Here is a 14,570-nt window from a genome sequence, read left to right on the forward strand (position 1 = left end):
TTTTACTGAAATACGCCCCTATCTGCTTTCACCAGAAATAACTGCAACAGTGAAGTGCGTATTGTAGGAAGGCGCAAGGGGCCGTCATTGATGGAATGTATGTGTCACCGGGAATTCCTGGCCTCGGTGATGTAAGAGCCGGTAGTTTTAAGTGTCAGCGGCAGCTAGTGCTGACTGACACTGTTTGTTGTTAGTATGGCTGTAAAGCCGATCCGGGCCGGCTCTCACTAGGGAGTAGCCAAAGTGCTGGGCGGGTGGCTTCTCCCCAAGCTCCAGGCCGGGTCTTTTTGGACTATATAAAACCCAGCCAGCAGTCTCAGCTGGGGGTGGTTTATCCTCCATCTGACAGAGAAGCTGGGGAGTCTCTGTGTTTTGGGACCTGTGAATTTGTGCCGTGCTAAAGGGCTGAGAGCCGCATGCTGGGAAACAGGTCCCTAAAGCCTGCTGTGGACTGCGAGTGGAAAACTGCTAACCAGGTGAAGATTTTGTTCTATGGACATTGCATGGTGTGAACAAACACCAAGACAGTTAACGGTCATTTTGTTTTTCTTTATGTATAAATAAACACCGAACTGTTTAAGTTAAAGACTTTGTGATTGCCTCTATAGTGCGTCTGCTAGCCTGTCTACCAGAGCAAAACCCCACAGTATATATGTTTCTTTTTTTACTGTAATATGCCTCTATATGCTTTGACCATAAATAACTGCAGAAGTGAAATGCGTATATATTTTTCTTGTACTGTAATACGCCCCTATACGCTTTCAACAGAAATAACTGCAGAAGTGAAATGTGTATATATTTTTCTTGTCGTACTGAATAGGATACTAAGATATAAGCCACTAAAGGCTTTCCAGCATAACACTTGCAGCCCAATAACAAAAAGCTGGAATGACAGAGCTGTCTAATGACTATTTGGATCCCCAAATAATCTATCCCTGCACTTGTAAATCTCTTTCCTATCAAAGTCTATCCCTGCACTAAGATGCTGTGAAATGATTCCTCCCTATCCTTTTCCTGCACTTATAAATCCCTTTTTTAGTTTTTTTTTGTTAAACATAGAGGTTTTGCCATTAGCTGTCCCTGCACTCTGAACAGCTGGAAAATGGTAGAATCTAAAATGGCTGCCATATTTATAGGGCTGTGACATCACAGGGCTGGCTGGCTGCATGCAGGCATGTCAATCTGGGTGATCCAGCCTTCCCATAGTTCCATGTCCTCAGTCCTCACAAGTGTAGCCGCGAATCAAGTTTTTCCAGAAATTCTAAATGAATTCCACTTCATCAGCTTCGATTCGCTCATCTCTAATCCTAAGGATAGGTCATCAATATTAGGCCACTCCACAACCCCTTTAACTGTTGCCCACCAATTATTTTCCCATTAGAAAAGCCCTTTAACATGATAGCCTTCAAACACCCAGATTACTTTGCATTGCAGGTGCTAATTGTCCGTTTTTCAGCTACTACAGAGAAAATTTTGTATTGCATGCGGTTATTCAAATTGCTTGTACATGTATAGACAAGGTCTACCAGAAAGTACGGAGGGAGTTGGTGAGATGAGACCTTCCCTTTCATTTAACATAGGAGCAATGGATATGTACAGAGCTGAAACAATGGAATATTGGTGCCATAGCTTAAAAGTACCCCATACACAGACCTGTGTGTGCCCTAGCAATCTTGTCTTGGCAATGTCTCAGAGTGCTCCATGGATTCCTATGCAATGCAAGTGTTCAATGTTCCTAATTATAGTATATAATTCTCTGCTGATAATGAAATGTGCATGTTATTTTCTTCAGCACAGCACATTTTCCTTCTGTCTCCTAGCAGCATCCTGGATACTCAGGAAGAAATGTCAATGTATTTTCAAATATCTGATTCATGTTCAGTTCTATGAAGAATTTAACCTTCTCTTGTCTGAATATATTTCCCTAGTATGGTAGAAGGATGGGATATCTGAAGAGCTGGGTCATAAATAACGATTTATCCCATTTACAAGGTGACAGCGATCAGACTGTGAACAGCTGGAAAATTGTCAAATTGCCAAAATGCTTCAGAAATTGAATGCAATGAAGTAATTTTTATAAAAAAAAAAAAAAAGTTTTAGTCCCTCTTACGTTTTTTGGCAGGAGAAAATACCGCAGCATGCTGCAGTTTTCTCTCTGGCCAAAAATCCTGAACACTTGCCGGAATGCAAAAAAAATGCAAAAAAAAAGAAAGGAAGAAAAAAAAATAAAAAAATAAATGGATCAGTTTTTCCAGATGACACCAGAGAGACGGATCCGGTATTTCAATGCATTTGTCAGACGGATCCGCATCCGGATCCGTCTGACAAATGCCATCCGTTTGCGTCAGGATTGACGGAACTGCCTGCCGGAATCCTCTGCTGCAAGTGTGAAAGTACCCTAAGGCTACATGCAGGCCAATAGCAGGCAGTGATGGGGACGAACCTTCCTAGCACTGCAGGTGACGCTAGGGAAGCTGGTCACCGTCATGCCCTGCTATTTGCCGACTCCTCCTGCCGCTGGATGTTTTGATCCACGGGATGTGGAGATGCAGCAGCGGCCGTGCGGACATCAGAAGCGAGGTGGGTGCCGGGGATCAGGGTAAGTACAACCTGTGTGAGGGGTCCGGGCATTAGAAGTGGCATTACTCCTTTAAAAGACCTTGAAATGGGTTGGATACAGTCCTACAAGATCCAACATTGCCATTCAAGACTCCTCAGGGCAATCTGAAAACTTTTGATTTGGGTGGAATTAATTTGCCAACAGAATCGGACCCGAAACAAATTTAAATAAAATTGACTCAACTCTACCAACAACCCCCAAGCGCTACATCTCAACAGCATTTGCACCCATCTAATGTCAATAGCCACTTACAATAAATATGAAATATATAAAAAAAAGAACTGGTTTGTGATTGTTTTGCTGCCAATAACGCATATACATATACGACATACAGCATATCCAGGGCACTGCAACTGCCACACCACCCACAGGCTATAAGATTGTTTCTGTGCTCGTATCTGTTGAATATTACTGATAATATACCTTGTGTTCATGTTTGGCATTCCCTATTAATCCCAGTTTATAACAACACAATGTACTGGTGGCCCATTCCGCCACGCTAGGTTTTAAGACATCTGGCAGGAGAGATTAAGGGCCCTCTGCCTCTTACCATTTTCCTAAGCATGGCTGAGGGGCCGAGCACATTAGTTCTTAACCTTGTGCTACCTCCTACAGTATCAGCGCTGTCCACTCTCATTAAAGGCACCGACCCTCTGCAAGCATTTGCATTTAAATTGCTTTTGCCTGTAAATCTCTATACACTTTCCGAATAAAAATCTGGAAAGCTAGAAGTGATATAGGAAAATTCAGAGTGGACAGAGCAGACAAGGCATAAATCATGGGAGGAAAGAGTAAATCACCGCTACTATGTAACATTCATTTACAGCATGTACCAATGTTAATTAAATACTGTACCAGCTACTGACTAGGTTATAATTAAATGTATATATGGCTTCATTAATGGATGTACTAACAGTTTTCATGGCACATTGGCTGTGTCTCTATTCATTGTAGACCAAGTCCTCATGAGAGGGACCAAGTTCTATTATTTAAAGGATTTTTATATTAATGGAATATCCCCAAAATAGGTCATCAATATCAGATCGTGGGGGGGGATTTGAGTCTTGACATGATCAGCTGTTGGAAGAGGCTGCAGTGCCACATGAGCGCTTAGGCCTCTTCCTAGGCCAGTGACATCACTTTTATCGGTCACTGCCGAGGCGCAGTCCAGTCCTATTCAAGTGAATGAGGCTGAGCTGCAATACCAAGCACAGCTGCTGCTATCCAATGGACGGCAGTGTGCTTGGTAAGCTGCTAGGTGGCTGCAGCGCTCACTGGTGCTCTAGTGCGTGCTGCATCCTTTTAAAAAATCTGATCGGGTGGGTGCTGGAAGTCAGGCAACAACCAATTGAATACTGATTACCTGTTCTAGAGATAGTCCATAAATATCAAAATCTTGGATAACCCCTTTAACACCCATAGAAACAGGGCTACAAGTACATTAGAGTAGCTACAGATTACTTTGACTCCCAAATGTACGGGCATGAAAACGGAAAGGAAAAGGATTCCAAAGACTTTGAATGACTCCCAGAATGCATAAAATCATATAATTTGATAAACAGTACAAAATTTGCCATAGCATTGAAAATCTGCTAGTTAACACCTAAAAGGGTCCTGACTCCCGACTATAGATGAACACTTTTTTCATCCAATTTAAGTTCTTCTTGTTTATAAAGTATTAGGGCTGTCATTTTGATATTGGTGATAGGCAAATCCATTATGCTGTAATATTCTATGGGCTATCAAATTAGCAAAACAATATGCTCATCCTCAGTCCTGACATAACCGAGAACAATAGGATGTTTTCAGCAGGTGTCCACTACTAATGAATGGTAATGCTTTGGCTAAGTCCACTTTGCATTTTTCATCTCCCTTCTGTGCATATGCTGCGATATTCTAGGATTTTAACAGATACATTGCCCATATGATTTGCCAAAAGAGTGTCCTTAAGGAATAAGTTTGTTTGGTATATGCTTCACCCCAGGGGCATAGCTAAAGGCTCATGAGCCCTGGTGCAAGAGTTCAGCTTGGGACCCCCTTCCCTTAGTGCTTTTTGGCCAGGGGCAGGGAAGCACATAGCCTTTGTGCTGTCTTAGGCGAAAAATTTGCCAAGTTCTTGACCTAACCCTTTCCTTCAAGCCAGACGTATAACTTGACCTGAATGCACTTTCTATAATACCAGTGTCTTCTTTTGAGGCACAAGGGTCTTTGTGCCCCCTCAGGCTCCTGGGCCCAGTAGCGGCTGCTACCTCTGCACCCCCTATATCTATGCCCCTGCTTCAGCCATAAGGAAGTTTACCGTGTGTATATATATATATACACACATAACAAGGAAAAATGGCAGCACCGACTGGAAAAAATGAAAAAAGAAGGTGAAAAGCCCAATGGGAATAAGCTTACCCAATATACAGAAGACAAAAAGCGGGCAGCACTCCAATTTGTAAAATAGTGAACTCAAACTTTCGTCTCAATACCTGAGCCTTTCTCAAGCAAAGATACAGGACAAAATGACCAGTATACAAGTGAAACTCGAAAAAAAATGTATATCGTGCAAAAGTCAATTTATTTCAGTAATGCAAATTAAAAGGAATTGCATTAATGCAGCTTAAAATTAGAGTTTAGCGAAAAGGTTCAATATTCTAGGCTCAATGTGTCACACTGTAGTCAGCTAATTAGTCCATACCCTCTGAGCAAAGGGTACCTGAGATTGTGACTTTGGGGTTTCATAAGCTGTAAGACATAATCATCCAAATTATAACAAATAAAGGCTTGAAATATCTCGCTTTGCAGTGTAATGAGTCTCTCATATGTTAGTTTCACCTTTTAAGTTGCATTACTGAAATAAATGAACTTTGCACGATATTGCAATTTGTCGAGTTTCACCTGTATGTGACCTTTTATCAGCAAGACAATTCATTCCATGAGCAAAAGCATTTTCTTCCTGACTGTTTCAGCTAATCCTATGATTAAGGAGATGGTGTTTTCCTCGTTGTGATTTTGTGAAAGTTAAAATAAAATAACCTAATCTTTTCCTCATTGGCGGAACGCTAGTAAACAAACTCCTGTAGTGCCTTGTTACTGTGACAGCTGCATGAAGCATCTTGATGCGGGATGTTGTTGCAGATTAAGTGCACTGCCTGCCAATAGGGTGCAGGCCAAGCAGTATAATACTTACAAGATGAAGGAGAAGTAAAACAGACTCTCGGTTCCTGGCTTTTAGTTTGTCTGTTTCTTCCCCGAGGTGCAGCAGGCTCCCTGATGCCATCTGGAAAAGGGAACACACAAGAAGAATGAAGGAAGATTGCACTCCGCCAATCACTTACATAAAAACTATTTATGAAAATGATTTCTTATTTTAGATGATGCATGTATCTTTATGGACATCAAATCAATGTGTACAGCAATTTAGGGTAATTGTGGACAGAATTTAAAGCTCTCCCTGTACTGAGAAGATTAGAGCTATAACAGGATGTTCCTCATATGTTGTGTATATGTGAAAGGCTTGAACTGGTCCTATGCTCAGCAATAGGAGAAATACTGTATTTTTCAGATTATAGGACACACCAGGTTTTAGACAACAGAATCTAGGAAAAAAATATTTCATACTACACCTTCCCTGGTTGTTTAAGATAGTGAAAGAGTTGACATCACTAACTGGTATAGGGTAGTGTTTAGGGTAGGTTCAGGGTTAAAATGATATTATAGTCTGCAGAGGTAAAGCCACCAGTCTTCCTGTTAATATACAGTAGCAGTAGCAGATGTATAGGTGACTGGAATAAGTGACATCAGCAGTAGTCCTAACCAGTGGTATCAGTGGTTTAGTTATTAATAGTGATGACATCATTAAACTCTGTCGGATATATATGCATTAAAGGGTTTCTGTCACCTAAAAAATGGGTATTAAGCTGGCTGACATTAGCGATGTGCTAATGTCATCTGAACATAACTATATTAGTGCCATCTCACTGCCTGCCGCCGTTATTGATAAAAATTAACTTTTATAATATGCTAATTCGCCTCTAGGAGTAGGGGAGGGCGTTGCCCCTGCTCCTAGAGGCTCTGTTCTCCCACCTCTGACCTTCACTCACTGCTCCTGCACCGAATACTGAACGGCACGAGATTTACACTGCAGACAGAGCCGGAGGTAGGAGACCAACAATGCTTGCACCTGTCAATCTTGTGTAGCAGGGCGTGGCCAGAGGTGGGAGAACGGAGCCTCTAGGGGCAGGTGCAACGCCCTCCCCTACTCCTAGAGGCGAATTAGCATATTATAAAAGTTAATTTTTATCAATAACGGCGGCAGGCAGTGAGATGGCACTAATATAGTTATGTTCAGCTGACATTAGCACATCGCTAATGTCAGCCAGCTTAATACCCATTTTTCAGGTGACAAAAACCCTTTAATATGTGATATGTTATTGCACACATTATTATTGTATTGAGACACAGTTTAGCTTAGTAGTGATCTTCTGATGAGCATCAAATTGGGTAACAGGCTGGAAACAAACAATCAGGGGAAGAGAGGGGTATAGCAGCCAGCACTGGGAGGAGACCCTCACTCGCATGGGGGTAAGTGACTGTCTCCTTTGGAGCTCTGTAGTATGCCACAAGTGCTGTCCAGTATTATGGCTGAAGACACTTGGCAGCATTGGCCTTTTTCATGTTGGTCTTAGATGAGTAACGAAGTTGCAAGGTGAACAGTGAAAACCAACTGTACTGCTGGGCTGGAGTGAGACCCTGTCTTGACTGCTCTTTACTATGACACCTGTGAGCAGACAAAAGGAGGGTCTGTTATGAGATCGGGGATTTTACATGATTTCCTCTTAGCTCCAATAACATTGAATCATCCTGTCACCTTCAACACTGAAGACACACAATAAACAGCATTCACAGAGAAATCTGGGAAACTGCTCTACAATGCCTGCTTCAGCGGCACTAAAAAGAATGTTAAGGCAGTTGAAACATTATATTGTATGTTATACGAGCACTGTAGTCCAAGTGTGAGCTCAGAATTATGCCAGATCATTAAGGAAGTGCTCAGGGGGTCATGATCTGCAAGGTCCCCTTGACTTTGGACTTTAAGACGTAAGATTTTTTCTAGCTACAAAGGGCATCACATAGCACTATTAGAGATGAGTCAATTTCAAAAAAATTTGATTCAGTCGGTTCGCGAAATTTTCCAAAAAGATTTGATCAGAATTTATTTGTGGCGAATCGCGTTAAAAACAGCAATTTCCTGGCTGCAGAGAACAGTAACATACATAGGGAGTCTGCTGTGGTAGTGAAACAATACTGTGAGTCAGTCTGATACACACATGACAGCCGTCGCTCTTATAATCACTTCAAACTTCCCTTATTTGGGCAGTTACAGGGCCAAAACTGACCAAATAACTCAAGCGTGAACTCAGCCTTAAAGGTCAATGTTAGCGTCAAGAAGAAGCGCACTCCTTTTACACCATTGTCAGCTGATTCCACATAGATGTCTACAGAACCTGTTCTATTAGACGCTTATACAAGTAGAGCCCCCCGACAGAGTGGAGAGGATGTCAGCAGTAAGTTTGTGTTGATGTCACTGATTATTTTGCCCTTCCTCTGATCAGTCAGAACAATAACCCCCAAAATACGGATCCTGTATGTTGAGCATCTGCCTTCCCTTGGTCAGCATTTGGTCAGTAATCCATCAGTATTGCTAAAAAAAAAAAAAAAGCAGGTGTGGATCCAAAACAGAGACACGTGAATAGAATATTTGCATGTCTTCTGGGTTTTGCACCAACTCCTGCATTTGGATACCAAATCATAAGCCAATTCTGATGCAAAATAGGGACCATATCATGCAGGCCTTACAGCTGCTATATAGACAGGATCCGTTGTGCGTCTCATTTTTCCTCGCTTCTGACAGATCAGAATAAGGGTCAAATAAATGATGATGTCAACCAGGCCAAACAGTCAAAATAGTGTCCCAGTCCGGGAGTGGGGAGGATGGGAACAGCATAAGTAGTCCACAGAGTGGCCCAGTGACATAGTGGTTAGGTGGCAGCAGCATGAGGAGACCACAGAGTAGTGTTGTTGCAGTAGCATGAGGAGACCACAGAGTGGTGAGGTGGCAGCAACAAGAGGAGACCACAGAGTGGTGAAGTGGCAGCAGCATGAGGAGACCACAGAGTGGTGATTTGGCAGCAGCATGAGGAGACCACAGAGTGGTGAAGTGGCAGCAGCATGAGGAGACCACAGAGTGGCACAATCACAGAGTGTGGAGGTGGCAACAGCAGCATGTGAAGGCCACAAACTGGCAAGGTGACATAGTGTGGAGGTGGCAGCAGCAGTAGCATGAGGAGGCCACAGAGTGGCCCAGAGACAGAGGTGTTACTTGGCAGCAGCATGAGGAGACCACAGAGTGGCAAGGTGACATAGTGTAGAGGTGGCAGCAGCTTGAGGAGGCCACAGAGTGGTAAAATAACAGGGTGTGCAGGTGGCAGAAGCATGAGGATACCACAGAGTGGGCCAGAGACAGAAGTGTGAGTTGGAAGCAGCATGGGGAGACCACAGAGTGGTGATTTGGCAGCAGCATGAGGAGACCACAGAGAGATGAACTGGCAGCAGCAGCATGAGGAAGCCACAGACTGGCAAGGTGACAAAGTGTGGAGGGGGCAGCAGCAGCAGCGTGAGGAGGCCCACTGTCACGGGGTAGTGTCACTGGTATAAAGATAGAGTGGGGGTGCACCCCCTGGGTGACAGTCCCTGACCTGAGTAAGTGCAAGCAGAGAGATAGAGATGGCAGGGAAGCGAACAGCCAATGAGAGGTAGCACAAGAGTGGAAAGAGAGGTGGAACAAGCAAGGTACCACCAAAAACAGAAGGGCGAGGCGGTTCAACTAGCCGGGGTCAGTCCAGGAGCTCACGTCAGTACAATAGAAGAGGCAAAGACAAAATACAAAAGCAAGCGGAGGTCAAAAAAGGTAGCGTCAAGGTTCAGGGAGCAGGCAGAAGAGGTGTCAGGAAGCAGATCAAGGGTCAAATCCAAAGGTAAGCTAAATAACAATAATACACAGACTAAGGGACCAAAATCACAGATGACTTGTAGCCAGCAGATTGCCTGTATTTATAGTGGGGAGTGAGGGTCATGTGACGTGGCCAGCGTCACATGACCGACAGACAAACAAGTCGAGCACCGAGCGATCAGCTCGGCGCTCAAGGCAGACCTAGGAGCAGGGAGCCTCCCAGCTAGCAAAAGCCGCCCTGGGAACGAGGCTGGACACAGAAGATCCTCGCTCCCAAAGCTAAGCAGCATGAGGAGACCACAGAGTGGCACAATGACAGAGTGTGGAGGTGGTAGGAGCATCAGCAGCATGAAGAGACCACAGAGTTGCCCAATGACAGAGTGTGGAGGTGGCAGCGGCAGCAGCACGAGGAGACCACAGAGTGTCCCAGAGACAGAGTTGTGAGTTGTCAGCAACATGAGGAGACCACAGAGTAGCAAGGTGACATAGTGTGGAGGTGGCAGCAGCATGAGGAGACAATAGAGTGGCACAATAACAGATTGTGGAGATGGCAGCAGCAGCATGAAGAGACCACAGAGTGGCCCAGAGACAGAGTTATGAGTTGGCAGCAGCATGAGGAGACCACAGAGTGGCAAGGTAACATACTGTGGAGGTGGCAGCAGCATGAGAAGACCACAGAGTGGCAAGGTGACATACTGTGGAGATGGCAGCAGCATCAGGAGGCAACAGAGTGGCACAATGACAGAGTGTGGAGGCGGCAGCAGCATCAGCAGCATGAGGAGAACACAGAGTGGCACAATGACATAGTGTGGAGGTGGCAACAGCAGCATAAGGAGACCTGAGTGGTGAGATGGCAGCAGCATGAGAAGACCACAGAGTGACCTGGTGACAGAGTGCGGAGGTGGGTGGCAATAACAGTACCCGCTGACGATGGTGGTTGTAAGAAGGAGCACTTGGCATCAGATGTGTGACATCAGGTCGGTGGCAGCATCAGAATAGTAGCTGAGGCAGGTAGCCAGAAGTAACTGGTCTCTTTTGTCAAGGTTTGGGTGAGGCAGCATGGAGGATCTAATCTGATGCATCAGGCATTTGTGGGTGGAAATTCTGGCTGATCCACGCCTGATTCATCTTGACAAAGGTCAGTCTATCCACATTTTGGGTGGACAGGGGAGTTCTCCTAGGGGCAACTATGGCCCCCGCCACACTAAACACCCACTCTGATGCCACACTACTGGCCGGGCAAAAATCCAGTTTGGCTGCCCAGTAGTCCAGTGATCTTCAATGTGGGGTGGCAGGGTGCTGTCCAAGTATGCCACCATTTGCTAGTTTAAGTTCTGCTCCAGGTCTAACTCCTGCTGCTGGTGAGTAGTTTCTTCACTAGGGGGGTTCAGAAAGCTGCTCATCATCGACTCTAGACTCAAGCTGCTGCTGATGGAGCTGGTACTGCTCCTACCTGTCCACCCAGCCACAGCAGCCATGGCAGTGGAACGAGAGCGCATAGGGCCCCCCCAGTCAGACTTGCGAGAGGATGGACGATGGTGCAGATAGGCAGCGGCAAATTGACTACATAGGATGTCTCTATAGTAGTTCAGTTTGTCCTCCCTCTCAGCTGGTGTAAAAAAGGCCCCCATTTTGGACCAGTAGTGAGGGTCCAATAAGGTGGAGAACCAGTAGTCATCCCTCTGCAGAATGGTGACAATTCGGCAGTGCCCTGTGAGAGGCCGCTGGACTAAAAAGTTGGACATGCAGTACTTTAAGTCCGGCGGCCTTTCACCATGCACTGCCGTCCTGCGCCGGAGATCCGCCCCCGTCCCTTTATAGTCAATGGGGACGGAGCGGCGGTCCAGCGGTATGGCGAAATAGCAGCAGGATGGATACGACAGGGTGAACAGCCTGTCGGATCCGTCCTGCCTCTATTCTGAAAGTAGCCTTATCAGGAACCTGATCAGTAAGAAAAATGCATTGCAATATCCGTTTTTCCAGTGTTATCCGGCAAAACTGATCCAGCATTTATTTTTTTTCACATTTTTAAAGGTCTGCACATGCGCAGACCGGAATACCGGATCCATAAATACGGCACTAATACATTCCTTTGGGAAAAATGACGGATCCGGCATTCAGGCAAGTGTTCAGTTTTTTGGGCCGGAGATAAAACCGCAGCATACTTCCGTTGCCTGAACTGCCTGCCACATGCTGCGGTATTATCTCCATCCAGAAAAGTCAAAAAGACTGAACTGAAGACATCCTGATGCATCCTGACCTGATTGCTCTCCATTCAGAATGCATTAGGATAAAATTGATCAGTTCTTTTCCGGTATAGAGCCCCTAGGACGGAACTCTATGCCGGAAAAGAAAAACGCTAGTGTGAAAGTACCCTTACAAGTCTTTTTTTCCCACTAATACACCACAAAAAAGGCTTTAAAACATATAACTGCACCACTGAACGGCAAATAAGACTTTTTTTCCACTAATGCACCCCAAAAAAGGCTGTTATTTTGTAATTTCACCGTACAACGGCTAATAAGACTTTTTTTCCACTTATACACCCCAAAAATGGCTATCATTTTGTGACTTCACTGCACCAAGGCTAATAAACCCTTTTTTTTTCAATAATACATCCGGAAAAAAAAGGCTTCAGAACATATAACTGCACCACTTAACGGCTAATAAGACTTTTTTCCACTAATATACCCCAAAAAAGGCTTTAGAACATATAACTGCACTGCTGAACGGCAAATAAGCCCTTTATTTTCCACTAATACACCCCAAAAAAGGCTTTAGAACATATAACTGCACCACTGAACGGCTAATAAGACAATTTTTTCCACTAATACACCCCAAAAAAGGCTTTAGAACATATAACTGCACCGCTGAACGGCTAATACGACTTTTTTTCCACTAATACACCCCAAAAAAGGCTTTACAACATATAACTGCACCGCTGAACGGCAAATAAGCCCTTTCCTTTCCACTAATACACCCCAAAAAAGGCTTTAGAACATATAGCTGCACCGCTGAACGGCTAATAAGACTTTATTTTTTTCACTAATACACCCCAAAAAAGGCTTTAGAACATATAACTGCACAGCTGAATGGCAAATAAGCCCTTTTTTCCACTAATACACCACAAAAAAGGCTTTAAAACATATAACTGCACTGCTTAACGGCTAATAAGACTTTTTTTTCACTAATACACCCCAAAAAAGGCTGTAATTTTGTCACTTCACCGCACAAAGGCTATTAAGACTTTTTTTCCCCACTAATACACCCCAAAAAGACTTTAGAACATATAACTGCACAGCTGAATGCAAATAATCCCTTTTTTCCACTAATACACACCAAAAAAGGCTTCAGAACATATAATTGCACCGCTGAACGGATAATACTTTTTTTTTCCACTAATGCACCCCAAAAAAGGCTGTAATTAGTAATGGACGAACATCGTCCAGGATGTTTCACAAACGCGAGTTCGCAATCAAATGTTCGCGAACCGCGCGTTCGCGGCGGGCCCTAATCACTTTAATGGCATGCGAACCTGAAAAACCTTCAGGTCATATTTGCACGCACCAAATAATTTCTAGAAGTGCAAAAATAGTCCCACAACATGGACAGTGACATACCAGAGGGGGATCAATGGCAAAAATTCCCACAAAAAATATGTATTTTATTCAGGGGCCATTTTTATGTGTCATAAAGGGAAACTCTCAAAAATGTGCCCTTCTGGAGCCTAGAAACATTTTATTTTAGGCCACGGGAGTACAGGCCCCAAAAATTTGGTATTCACCTGACAGAAAGGAACAAGTGATTATGTGGCTGGAGGTACATTAGGCGGTCACTGAATAAAAATTTTACTGTAGGCCAGTGGAATACAGGCCCCAAAAATTAGGCATTCACCTGACAGAAAAGAGCAAGTGATTATGTGGCTGGGGGTATATTAGACGGTCAGTGGATACCAATTTTACTGTAGGCCAGTACAGGCCCCAAAAATTAGGCATTCACCTGACAGAAAAGAACAAGTGATTATGTGGCTGGAGGTACATTAGGCGGTCATTGAATAACAATTTTACTGTAGGCCAGTGGAATACATGCCCCAAAAATTAGGCATTCACCTGACAGAAAAGAGCAAGTGATTATGTGGCTTGGGGCATATTAGACGGTCAGTGGATAACAATTTTACTGTAGGCCAGTACAGGCCCCAAAAATTAGGCATTCACCTGACAGAAAAGAACAAGTGATGATATGGCTGGAGGTATTATTTTTTACAAAGATCACAGCAGATAAGTGAGATGTTCTTTGTGTTTTTCTTTTTATTTTGTTTCAAAGTAAAGTATAGTGACATACGGCAGTACGTGTGTAAATGTTTTTCGGCTATGCAAAGCCTTCCTCAGAGACTGTGCCGCAGTGTGATGTGGGTATGGTGAAAAGAGGGTAATAGTTATGCCAATAGAAATGGAGCTGTGCTCCAAATACACCAAAGATATGGCTGGAGGTACATTAGACAGTCACCGGCTAAAAATTTTACTGTAGGCCAAAAATTAAGCGGCATTCACCTGACAGAAAATAACTTGTGATGATGCGGCTGGAGGTACATTAGGCGGTCACCGGATAACAATGTTACTGTAGGCCAGTACAGGCCCAAAAAATAACTAGTGATTATGTGTCTGGAGGTACATTAGGCGGTCACTAGATAAAAATTATACTATAGGCCACTGGAGTAGAGGCCCCAAAAATTAGGCATTCACCTGACAGAAAAGTCCTTTTATGCCGCTGTATATACATAAGACAAGGACCATTCTTTGTTCTGAGTGGTGGCGGATATGTGTGGGCCGGCATGAAGAAATTCAATTACACATGGTCGTCACAGGTGTTGAATTCCTCCGAGATCCATGCCTCATGCATTTTTAGAAATGTGAGGTAGTCCACACTGTCGTGAGCTAGGCGAGTGTGTTTCTC

General features: G+C 44.0%; 1 protein-coding gene across 1 annotated transcript in view; it reads right to left on the bottom strand.

The window, feature by feature from the left end:
* NCKAP1L (NCK associated protein 1 like) overlaps positions 1 to 14,570 on the bottom strand; it is a 344,253-nt gene that overhangs the window by 20,278 nt on the left and 309,405 nt on the right. The window contains exon 30 of the mRNA XM_044285109.1: positions 5,796 to 5,885. Coding sequence (XP_044141044.1) covers positions 5,796 to 5,885 — 90 coding nt within the window. The remainder of the gene's footprint in view (positions 1 to 5,795; positions 5,886 to 14,570) is intronic.

Source organism: Bufo gargarizans, chromosome 3 (assembly GCF_014858855.1).
Source record: "Bufo gargarizans isolate SCDJY-AF-19 chromosome 3, ASM1485885v1, whole genome shotgun sequence".
NCBI classification, from domain to species: Eukaryota; Metazoa; Chordata; class Amphibia; order Anura; family Bufonidae; genus Bufo; species Bufo gargarizans.